Source organism: Perca flavescens, chromosome 11 (assembly GCF_004354835.1).
Source record: "Perca flavescens isolate YP-PL-M2 chromosome 11, PFLA_1.0, whole genome shotgun sequence".
In the NCBI taxonomy this organism is placed as follows: Eukaryota; Metazoa; Chordata; class Actinopteri; order Perciformes; family Percidae; genus Perca; species Perca flavescens.
Genome location: NC_041341.1, coordinates 5,127,495 through 5,139,994, shown reverse-complemented (window position 1 = coordinate 5,139,994; position 12,500 = coordinate 5,127,495). Strand labels below are relative to the sequence as shown.

General features: G+C 42.1%; 2 protein-coding genes across 2 annotated transcripts in view; both read right to left on the bottom strand.

Annotated features, from left to right (window-relative positions):
* The window catches only part of LOC114564684 (galactose-specific lectin nattectin-like), a 225,297-nt gene that overhangs the window by 163,362 nt on the left and 49,435 nt on the right, over nt 1-12,500 (bottom strand). The gene's annotated exons all lie outside the window — the stretch shown is intronic.
* ube2g2 (ubiquitin-conjugating enzyme E2G 2 (UBC7 homolog, yeast)) overlaps nt 3,694-12,500 on the bottom strand; it is a 21,313-nt gene continuing 12,506 nt past the window's right edge. Inside the window, exons 5-6 of the mRNA XM_028592173.1 lie at nt 7,508-7,648; nt 3,694-4,125 (exon numbers count right to left, since the gene is read on the bottom strand). Coding sequence (XP_028447974.1) covers nt 4,013-4,125; nt 7,508-7,648 — 254 coding nt within the window. The 3' untranslated portion in view covers nt 3,694-4,012. The remainder of the gene's footprint in view (nt 4,126-7,507; nt 7,649-12,500) is intronic.

The window sequence follows — 12,500 nt, the reverse complement described above, 5'->3', positions numbered from 1 at the left end:
CCTTAGTGGTCCCCTAATACTGTATCTGAAGTCTCTTTTATATAGACCTTAGTGGTCCCCTAATACTGTATCTGAAGTCTCTTTTATATAGACCTTAGTGATCCCCTAATACTGTATCTGAAGTCTCTTTTATATAGACCTTAGTGGTCCCCTAATACTGTATCTGAAGTCTCTTTTATATAGACCTTAGTCAATGAGCTTTCCTTAGTAAAGTTCCACACTGTGACTTTAATACATGTTTTAATATGAAGGGGTTATCGCCACGGTAACAGGGCTGTGAGTGATTTTTGGGGTCTGTGGGTTCATTCGTGTCTCAGCCTGCTGGACTGGATCCAGGTTCACGGTTAAACCGGGATTATTTGGGGCTTTAGCTTCTCCAGATTCAGGTTTAAACTGGATTATTTTGGGCTTTAGGTTTCTCTCGGCTGGATCCAGTCTGACAGTAACTGATGAGTCAATCTTTACACCTTTATTTATTTTAGTTTGTCCTTTAAAAGGATTCTTAAACTCACACTTTTCCAACGTTTTAGGACTTCTGTGAAGCAGATATTGAACTAAATGATCAGAGACTCAAACTGAACTCTGTTTGAGTTCGTCTACACTTATCATTTTATATTTTAAACGGTTTGCACATTTGCACGTTTCGTCAACACAAATTGAGTTTTAGTTACAGATATTATTTTCTAAAGTGTGTTTAGCACAACAGGAACGTTCTTTTTGTGCGATTAATTCAAAATTAATTCGCAATACTTTCACACAGAACTGAACACTAAGACATTAGCTTGAAATGTCCAAACACAACCAGCACACGTGTGTGTGTGTGTGTGTGTGTGTGTGTGTGTGTGTCTGTTGTGTGTGTGTGTGTGTGTGTGTGTGTGTGTGTCTGTATGTGTGTGTGTGTGTGTGTGTGTGTGTGTCTGTGTATGTGTGTGTCTGTATAGGTATGTGTGTCTGTGTGTGTGTCTGTGTATGTGTGTGTCTGTATAGGTATGTGTGTCTGTGTGTGTCTGTGTTTGTTTGTGTGTCTGTGTGTGTGTGTGTGTCTGTATGTCTGTGTGTGTGTGTGTGTCTGTGTCTGTATGTCTGTGTGTGTATGTGTGTGTCTGTATAGGTATGTGTGTCTGTGTGTGTGTCTGTGTATGTGTGTGTCTGTATAGGTATGTGTGTCTGTGTGTGTCTGTGTTTGTTTGTGTGTCTGTGTGTGTCTGTGTCTGTATGTCTGTGTGTGTGTGTGTGTGTGTGTGCATGTTTGTGTGTCTATATGTCTGTGTCTGTGTGTCTGTGTCTGTGTCTGTGTGTGCGTGTGTGTCTGTATGTGTGTGTCTGTATATGTATGTGTGTCTGTATGTCTGTGTGTGTGTGCATGTTTGTGTATCTGTCTGTGTCTATGTACTTGTGTGTCTGTGTGTGTCTATGTCTGTGTGTCTGCATGTGTATCTGTGTGTGTTTTTGTGTGTGTCTGTGTCTGTGTGTGTCTATCTGTCTGTGTGTGTGTGTGTGTGTGTCTGTATGTGTGTCTCTGTGTGTGTGTTTTCTCTGGTTCTGTGAGGACTTATCCTAACATTAATACCAGAAACCTGAATATTTGTTGCAGATTCTTCCCACCGAGAGTGACACGAATGTTGACGTTCTCGGTGAAATTAAAGGTTTAAACTATCAAACAGCCATCGAGAATTAACATGCAAGCTCATTAGTTATAGTCAGCTTTTATAGTTTCACAAAGACTACATGTCATTTGTGACATGTATCATGTGGACAAAACACAAGTCCACGCCCTCTACTTTAATACAGCAACTGATGTGTCTCTCTCACACACACACACACACACACACACACACACACACACACACACACACACACACAGCAGGTAATAACTGTGTAAACAGACACAGAGGTTTAACAGCACTAATGGCCGTCTGTGCACACACTCTGTCAGTAAGTGATGGTTTCTTTGATGATGTGTGTTGTTGTCAGAGGCAGGTTGGGACAGGAAGCTGCTTTAAACACACACACACACACACACACACACACACACACACACACACACACACACACACACAGACACACACACACACACACTCTCTCTCTCTCTCTCTCTGCTGTCGTCTGTCTCCTTTTTATTCTCACATATTTTCTACAAACCTCAGAGTAAACCTCTGAAATCCCCATTACCAACTCCACTAGACTCCATGTAAATAATCAGGACTTTTAGCGTGTATAGAGCCAGCATATCTCCACCAGACTCCATGTAAATAATCAGGACTTTTAGCGTGTATAGAGCCAGCATATCTCCACCAGACTCCATGTAAATAATCAGGACTTTTAGCGTGTATAGAGCCAGCATATCTCCACCAGACTCCATGTAAATAATCAGGACTTTTAGAGTGTATAAGCCAATATCTCCAGGACTCCATGTAAATAATCAGGACTTTTAGTGTATAGAGCCAGTATATCTCCACCAGACTCCATGTAAATAATCAGGACTTTTAGAGTGTATAGAGCCAGCATATCTCCACCAGACTCCATGTAAATAATCAGGACTTTTAGCGTGTATAGAGCCAGCATATCTCCACCAGACTCCATGTAAATAATCAGGACTTTTAGCGTGTATAGAGCCGGCATATCTCCACCAGACTCCATGTAAATAATCCAACTCCAATATCTCCAACCCGACTCCATGGCTCTATACACGCTAAAAGTCCTGATTATTTACATGGAGCCTGGTGGAGTTTGGTGATTTGAAAATAAGACACCTGTGTATGCAATAAAAACAACCACACACACACATACGTCTGTTATTCTTCCCTCAGTTTATTCTTTTTCTTTCAAATTAAAAGACACACGCAGAACATCTTCATCTTGTTAAAAATATATCAACCCTAAAGCAGGCGGAGACAATCGTCCTTTTAGATAAAGTGCATAAAGTCCAACCGATGGGCCCGACGGAGAATAAAAACCTGGTCTTCACCCCGACAGCAGCAGCAGCAACACGTCTATCTATTATCGGCATGATTATGGGATTATTAGTTATTTGTATATATATATATTTTTTTTTTTTTTTTTTTTTTATTGTTCATTTCTTATTAATGTTTAATATGTCTGTTTGTATGTGCAAGGGCATAACTTTGGGGAGGAGGTTGAGATCTCCAAACTATCTAGGGAGGTCCCAGGACAAGTCTGCATGGATGGAGAAAAACATCGGGAAATATTGTGAAAAAAAACAACCTTGAAAAGATGACCAAAAGTCAAAAGAATTGCCCAAAAACTCAAAATTTGCCAAAACATTCAAAAAATGTGACAAAAACAAAATAATTGCAAAATAAAAAACTCAAAAAAATTGCCAAACAAAACTTTCCAATTTCCAAATTCCAAAAGAATTGTCAAAAGAAATTGCCAAAATCTTTAAAAAAAAAAAAAAAGACAAAAACTAAAAGAAATTGCAAAAATTGGCAAAAAAAATGCAAAAATAATTGTTAAGAAAAACTCAAAGAAAAACTAAAATAATTTGCCCAAAAAAATTTGCCAAAAAATTCAAAAAGCTGACAAAACTCAAACAAATTGCTAAAAACTCAAATAAAATTGCCAAAACAACAAAAAAAAAAGTGTAAAAATTAAAATAATTGCCCCAAAAAATTGCCGAAAAAAGTTGAAAAATGCAACATACACACAGAAAAAAAAGACGAAATCTGTTTGTGTGATGAAGACGAGTTTTACTTTGCATATTTAAATATCTCCACTTTTAATTGGTAGTGACATGAAGACATCTCGCTGCTGTCGGTGTGGAGCGATTGGCCGGTTTCTTCTTCTTCTGTCGACTTTCGGTAGATTTAAAGTTTAGTAACTGTTGGATTCTGAGTGGATCCAAACGTTTCCGCGGGCGGCGCCCTGTGTGTGGCTCAGACCTTCGCCGTCGCTGCACGTTTGTTCTCAGAGTGAAAAAGAAAAAGAAAAGAGGAGAAGACACGCACACACAGAGCGCCACGCCGGGCGGCGCGGGGTGATGACATCATCTCTAGAGGCCCAGCGACTTGCGTACGATCTTCTGGGCGAGTTTGTAGAACTGCTCTCGGTCCTCGCGCCACATTTTAGACGCGTCTACGTTAGCTCCGCTTTCATCGTTCGGCTCTGAGAGGAGAGGAAGAAGAGAGGAGAGGAAGAAGAGAGGAAGAGAGAGGAGAGAGGAAGAGAGAGGAGAGGAAGAAGAGAGGAAGAGAGAGGAGAGAGGAAGAGAGAGGAGAGGAAGAAGAGAGGAAGAGAGAGGAGAGAGAGGAGAGAGGAGAGGAAGAAGAGAGGAAGAGAGAGGAGAGAGAGAGGAGAGAGAGAGGAGAGGAAGAAGAGGCGAAGAGAGAGGAGAGAGGAAGAGAGAGGAAGAGAGAGAGGAGAGGAAGAAGAGAGGAGAGGAAGAGAGGGAAGAAGCGAGGAAGGGAGGGAAGAAGAGAGGGAACAAGAGAGGAAGAGAGAGGAGAGGGAGAGAGAGGGAAGAAGAGAAGGAAGAGATAGGGGACAAGAGAGGAGAGAGAGGAAGAGAGTGAACGAGAGAGGAAGAGAGTGAACGAGAGAGGAAGAGAGGGAACGAGAGAGGAAGAGAGTGAACGAGAGAGGAAGAGAGGGAACGAGAGAGGAAGAGAGTGAACGACAGAGGAAGAGAGGGAACGAGAGAGGAAGAGAGGGAACGACAGAGGAAGAGAGGGAACGACAGAGGAAGAGAGGGAACGAGAGAGGAAGAGAGGGAACGAGAGAGGAAGAGAGGGAACGAGAGAGGAAGAGGGGGAACGAGAGAGGAAGAGAGGGAACGAGAGAGGAAGAGAGGGAACGAGAGAGGAAGAGAGGGAACGAGAGAGGAAGAGAGGGAACGAGAGAGGAAGAGAGGGAACGACAGAGGAAGAGAGGGAACGAGAGAGGAAGAGAGGGAACGAGAGAGGAAGAGAGTGAACGAGAGAGGAAGAGAGTGAACGAGAGAGGAAGAGAGGGAACGAGAGAGGAAGAGAGGGAACGAGAGAGGAAGAGAGGGAACGAGAGAGGAAGAGAGTGAACGACAGAGGAAGAGAGGGAACGAGAGAGGAAGAGAGGGAACGACAGAGGAAGAGAGTGAACGACAGAGGAAGAGAGGGAACGAGAGAGGAAGAGAGGGAACGACAGAGGAAGAGAGTGAACGAGAGAGGAAGAGAGTGAACGAGAGAGGAAGAGAGGAACAAGAGTGTTAGTCTTAGTTGAGCTATACATCAAACCAATAACATGCTAACAACAGACAGCCTGTTAGCAGTTATAGACCCTGTGTGCTACCTGCTAACATGCTAACAACAGACAGCCTGTTAGCAGTAATAGACCCTGTGTGTTACCTGCTAACATGCTAACAACAGACAGCCTGTTAGCAGTTATAGACCCTGTGTCCTACCTGCTAACATGCTAACAACAGACAGCCTGTTAGCAGTTATAGACCCTGTGTCCTACCTGCTAACATGCTAACAACAGACAGCCTGTTAGCAGTTATAGACCCTGTGTGCTACCTGCTAACATGCTAACAACAGACAGCCTGTTAGCAGTAATAGACCCTGTGTGCTACCTGCTAACATGCTAACAACAGACAGCCTGTTAGCAGTAATAGACCCTGTGTACTACCTGCTAACATGCTAACAACAGACAGCCTGTTAGCAGTTATAGACCCTGTGTCCTACCTGCTAACATGCTAACAACAGACAGCCTGTTAGCAGTAATAGACCCTGTGTGCTACCTGCTAACATGCTAACAACAGACAGCCTGTTAGCAGTAATAGACCATGTGTGTTACCTGCTAACATGCTAACAACAGACAGCCTGTTAGCAGTAATAGACCCTGTGTGCTACCTGCTAACATGCTAACAACAGACAGCCTGTTAGCAGTAATAGACCCTGTGTGTTACCTGCTAACATGCTAACAACAGACAGCCTGTTAGCAGTAATAGACCATGTGTGTTACCTGCTAACATGCTAACAACAGACAGCCTGTTAGCAGTAATAGACCCTGTGTGTTACCTGCTAACATGCTAACAACAGACAGCCTGTTAGCAGTTCTAGACCCTGTGTCCTACCTGCTAACATGCTAACAACAGACAGCCTGTTAGCAGTAATAGACCCTATGTGTTACATGCTAACAACAGACAGCCTGTTAGCAGTTATAGACCCTGTGTGCTACCTGCTAACATGCTAACAACAGACAGCCTGTTAGCAGTAATAGACCCTGTGTGCTACCTGCTAACATGCTAACAACAGACAGCCTGGTAGCAGTAATAGACCCTGTGTGTTACCTGCTAACATGCTAACAACAGACAGCCTGTTAGCAGTAATAGACCCTGTGTACTACCTGCTAACATGCTAACAACAGACAGCCTGTTAGCAGTTATAGACCCTGTGTCCTACCTGCTAACATGCTAACAACAGACAGCCTGTTAGCAGTAATAGACCCTGTGTGCTACCTGCTAACATGCTAACAACAGACAGCCTGTTAGCAGTAATAGACCATGTGTGTTACCTGCTAACATGCTAACAACAGACAGCCTGTTAGCAGTAATAGACCCTGTGTGCTACCTGCTAACATGCTAACAACAGACAGCCTGGTAGCAGTAATAGACCCTGTGTGTTACCTGCTAACATGCTAACAACAGACAGCCTGTTAGCAGTAATAGACCCTGTGTACTACCTGCTAACATGCTAACAACAGACAGCCTGTTAGCAGTTATAGACCCTGTGTCCTACCTGCTAACATGCTAACAACAGACAGCCTGTTAGCAGTAATAGACCCTGTGTGCTACCTGCTAACATGCTAACAACAGACAGCCTGTTAGCAGTTATAGACCCTGTGTCCTACCTGCTAACATGCTAACAACAGACAGCCTGTTAGCAGTTATAGACCCTGTGTCCTACCTGCTAACATGCTAACAACAGACAGCCTGTTAGCAGTAATAGACCCTGTGTCCTACCTGCTAACATGCTAACAACAGACAGCCTGTTAGCAGTTATAGACCCTGTGTCCTACCTGCTAACATGCTAACAACAGACAGCCTGTTAGCAGTAATAGACCCTATGTGTTACATGCTAACAACAGACAGCCTGTTAGCAGTTATAGACCCTGTGTCCTACCTGCTAACATGCTAACAACAGACAGCCTGTTAGCAGTAATAGACCCTGTGTGCTACCTGCTAACATGCTAACAACAGACAGCCTGTTAGCAGTAATAGACCCTGTGTGCTACCTGCTAACATGCTAACAACAGACAGCCTGTTAGCAGTAATAGACCCTGTGTGCTACCTGCTAACATGCTAACAACAGACAGCCTGTTAGCAGTAATAGACCCTGTGTCCTACCTGCTAACATGCTAACAACAGACAGCCTGTTAGCAGTAATAGACCCTGTGTGCTACCTGCTAACATGCTAACAACAGACAGCCTGTTAGCAGTAATAGACCCTGTGTGCTACCTGCTAACATGCTAACAACAGACAGCCTGTTAGCAGTAATAGACCCTGTGTGTTACCTGCTAACATGCTAACGACAGACAGCAGGATCTTCTCCACGCTCTGGACGGGGCTCCATCTCTCGGCGCTGCTCTCGTAGCCCATGGGGTCGTCTCCGGGGGCGTGGAGGATGGAGATGCACACACGGCCGTCTGGGTAGACTGGAGCAGGAGAGACGGGTCAGTAAACACCTTGAAAAGGCCACAAAAAGTCCAAAAATATGGCAAAAAACTCACAAAATGTTTCAAAAAATATGCCAAAAAACTCACAGAATTTGTCAAAAAAGTTGTCAAAAAAAATGTGCCAGAAATTCAAAAAAGGCGACAAAAACTACAAAAAATAAATTGTCAAAACAACTATAAAAATGTGTCAAATAAATTCTATATATAGTCTGGTAGACTACAGGAGGAGAGACTGATGGTATGTGTCTTTGTGTGTGTGTTTGTATATCTGTGTGTGTATGTGTGTGTGTCTGTGTATGTCTGTGTGTGTATGTGTACCTGTTTTACTATATTCGTGGGGTCCAAAAACCAGAGAATACAGTATACTTGTGGGGCCAAAATGCGGGACCCCTCAAGGTTTAGTGGTGATGGTTAAGGTGAGGGTAAGGGTTAAGGTTAGGCATTTAGTTGTGATGGTTAAGGTTAGGGTAAGGGTTAAGGTTAGGCATTTAGTTGTGATGGTTAAGGTGAGGGTAAGGGTTAAGGTTATGCATTTAGTTGTGATGGTTAAGGTTAGGGTAAGGGTTAAGGTTAGGCATTTAGTTGTGATGGTTAAGGTGAGGGTAAGGGTTAAGGTTAGGCATTTAGTTGTGATGGTTAAGGTGAGGGTAAGGGTTAAGGTTAGACATTTAGTTGTGATGGTTAAGGTTAGGGTAAGGGTTAAGGTTAGGCATTTAGTTGTGATGGTTAAGGTGAGGGTAAGGGTTAAGGTTAGGCATTTAGTTGTGATGGTTAAGGTTAGGGTAAGGGTTAAGGTTAGGCATTTAGTTGTGATGGTTAAGGTGAGGGTAAGGGTTAAGGTTAGGCATTTAGTTGTGATGGTTAAGGTGAGGGTAAGGGTTAAGGTTAGGCATTTAGTTGTGATGGTTAAGGTTAGGGTAAGGGTTAAGGTTAAACATTTAGTTGTGATGGTTAAGGTTAGGGTAAGGGTTAAGGTTAGACATTTAGTTGTGATGGTTAAGGTTAGGGTAAGGGTTAAGGTTAGGCATTTAGTTGTGATGGTTAAGGTTAGGGTAAGGGTTAAGGTTAAACATTTAGTTGTGATGGTTAAGGTTAGGGTAAGGGTTAAGGTTAGGCATTTAGTTGTGATGGTTAAGGTTAGGGTAAGGGTTAAGGTTAAACATTTAGTTGTGATGGTTAAGGTGAGGGGGTAAGGGTTAAGGTTAGACATTTAGTTGTGATGGTTAAGGTTAGGGTAAGGGTTAAGGTTAGGCATTTAGTTGTGATGGTTAAGGTTAGGGTAAGGGTTAAGGTTAAACATTTAGTTGTGATGGTTAAGGTGAGGGTAAGGGTTAAGGTTAGGCATTTAGTTGTGATGGTTAAGGTTAGGGTAAGGGTTAAGGTTAGGCATTTAGTTGTGATGGTTAAGGTTAGGGTAAGGGTTAAGGTTAGGCATTTAGTTGTGATGGTTAAGGTGAGGGTAAGGGTTAAGGTTAAACATTTAGTTGTGATGGTTAAGGTGAGGGTAAGGGTTAAGGTTAGGCATTTAGTTGTGATGGTTAAGGTTAGGGTCTAGGGAATGCATTATGTCAATGATGGGTCCCCACAAAGACAGTAATACAGACATGTGTGTGTGTGTTTGTATATCAGTATGTGTGTGTGTCTGTGTGTACATCAGTGTGTGTGTTTGTATATCAGAGTGTGTGTGTGTGTGTATATCAGTGTGTGTTTGTGTGTGTTTGTGTGTCTATGTGTGTGTTTTTCTGTGTCTCTGGGTGTGTGTGTGTCTGTGTGTGTTTCTGTATGCCTCTGTGTGTGTTTTTCTGTGTCTATGGGTGTGTCTCTCTGTGTGTATCTGGGTGTGTGTGTGTCTGTGTGTGTTTCTGTATGCCTCTGTGTGTGTTTTTCTGTGTCTATGGGTGTGTGTGTGTGTGTGTGTGTTTTTTTGTATTCCTCTTTGTGTGTTTTTGTGTGTCTGTGTGTGTCTCTCTGTGTGTCTCTGAGTGTGTGTCAGTTTGTGTGTGTGTGTGTCTGTGTATCAGTGTGTCTGTGTATCAGTGTGTGTGTGTGTGTGTGTGTGTGTGTGTGTGTGTGTTTCAGCAGGAAATCAGAGGTTATCGTTGAATCTGTTCAACCATCAGACGCTGAGTTATCTGTGATCAGTTTCCTGTCATGGAGGTGTGTTTAAACAGCTGCTGGCACCACGGGAATCAAACCAGCAACCTACAAAGCTCCAGAAATATATACAGCGAGGAAAATAAGTATTTGAACACCCTGCTATTTTACAAGTTCTCCCACTTGGAAATCATGGAGGGGTCTGAAATTGTCATCGTAGGTGCATGTCCACTGTGAGAGACCTAATCAAAAAAAAAAAATCCAGAAATCACAATATATGATTTTTTTTAACTATTTATTTGTATGATACAGCTGCAAATAAGTATTTGAACACCTGTCTATCAGCTAGAATTCTGACCCTCAAAGACCTGTTAGTCTGCCTTTAAAATGTCCACCTCCACTCCATTTATTATCCTAAATTAGATGCACCTGTTTGAGGTAGTTAGCTGCATAAAGACACCTGTCCACCCCATACAATCAGTAAGAATCCAACTACTAACATGGCCAAGACCAAAGAGCTGTCCAAAGACACTAGAGACAAAATAATACACCTCCACAAGGCTGGAAAGGGCTACGGGGAAATCACCAAGCAGCTTGGTGAAGAAAGGTCCACTGTTGGAGGAATCATTAGAAAATGGAAGAAGCTAAACACATCTCCCTCGGACTGGGGCTCCATGCAAGATCTCACCTCGTGGGGTCTCAATGATCCTAAGAAAGGTGAGAAATCAGCCCAGAACTACACGGGAGGAGCTGGTCAATGACCTGAAAAGAGCTGGGACCACCGTTTCCAAGGTTACTGTTGGTAATACACTAAGACGTCATGGTTTTGAAGGTTCCCCTGCTTAAACCAGCACATGTCCAGGCCCGTCTTAAGTTTGCCAATGACCATTTGGATGATCCAGAGGAGTCATGGGAGAAAGTCATGTGGTCAGATGAGACCAAAATAGAACTTTTTGGTCATAATTCCACTAACCGTGTTTGGAGGAAGAAGAATGATGAGTACCGTCCCAAGAACACCATCCCTGCTGTGAAGCATGGGGGTGGTAGCATCATGCTTTGGGGGTGTTTCTCTGCACATGGGACAGGGCGACTGCACTGTATTAAGGAGAGGATGACCGGGGCCATGTATTAAGAGATTTTGGGGAACAACCTCCTTCCCTCAGTTAGAGCATTGAAGATGGGTTGAGGCTGGGTCTTCCAACATGACAATGAGCCGAAGCACAGAGCCAGGATAACCAAGGAATGGCTCTGTAAGAAGCATATCGAGGTTCTGCCGTGGCCTAGCCAGTCTCCAGACCTAAACCCAATAGAGAATCTTTGGAGGGAGCTCAAACTCCGTGTTTCTCAGCGACAGCCCAGAAACCTGACTGATCTAGAGAAGATCTGTGTGGAGGAGTGGGCCAAAATCCCTCCTGCAGTGTGTGCAAACCTGGTGAAAAACTACTGGACACGTTGGACCTCTGTACTTGCAAACAAAGGCTACTGTACCAAATATAAACATTGATTTTCTCAGGTGTTAAAATACTTATTTGCAGCTGTATCATACAAATAAATAGTTAAAAAATCATACATTGTGATTTCTGGATTTTTTTTTTTTAGTTTAGATTATGTGTCTCACAGTGGACATGCACCTACGATGACAATTTCAGACCCCTCCATGATTTCTAAGTGGGAGAACTTCCAAAATAGCAGGGTGTTCAAATACTTATTTTCCTCACTGTATATACTAGTAACTTTAGTTACTAGTTACTTTAGTTACTCCACTACATTCATCTGTTACAGCTTTAGTTACTAGTTACTTTAGTTACTCCACTACATTCATCTGTTACAGCTTTAGTTACTAGTTACTTTAGTTACTCCGCTACATTCATCTGTTCCAGCCACTAGTTACATTCATCTGTTCATCTGTTTTAGTTACTAGTTACTTTAGTTACTCCACTACATTCATCTGTTACAGCTTTAGTTACTAGTTACTTTAGTTACTCCACTACATTCATCTGTTCCAGCTTTAGTTACTAGTTACTTTAGTTACTCCACTACATTCATCTGTTCCAGCTTTAGTTACTAGTTACTTTAGTTACTCCACTACATTCATCTGTTACAGCTTTAGTTACTAGTTACTTTAGTTACTCATCTGTTCCAGCTTTAGTTACTAGTTACTTTATCTTCATCTGTTCCAGCTTTAGTTACTAGTTACTTTAGTTACTCCACTACATTCATCTGTTACAGCTTTAGTTACTAGTTAAAGTCTTAAAGTCCAGCTGTTGGATTTTCCAAATTAAATTTTAGAGCTTTTTTAACACGATTTAGGATGAACTTTAGAGCCAACTTCACATATAGAACAGTGTGGATTATAAGTGAGAGAAAACACAAAATTAATACAATATTTGTCAAATTTAGAGCTCTAATGCTATGAAACTTAAAATAAATACTAAATAAAGTTAAATGTTACTTTTAAGACTATTTTCAAGGATAAGTTAACACTTTTTAAATACTTTTAAGACTGCAACAATACAGATATATGTTTATATACAACCCTGAAAATACACACATATTCAGTGTGTGTGTGTGTGTGTGTGTGTGTGTGTGTGTGTATATATATATATATATATATATATATATATATATATATATATATATATAGTTCCAGGCAGTTTGAATGTGTTTCATCTTCATCTGTTCAGCTGTTTGTTGATGCAGGTTCAGACGATACAGTTACAGCACGAAGTTCAGCTCA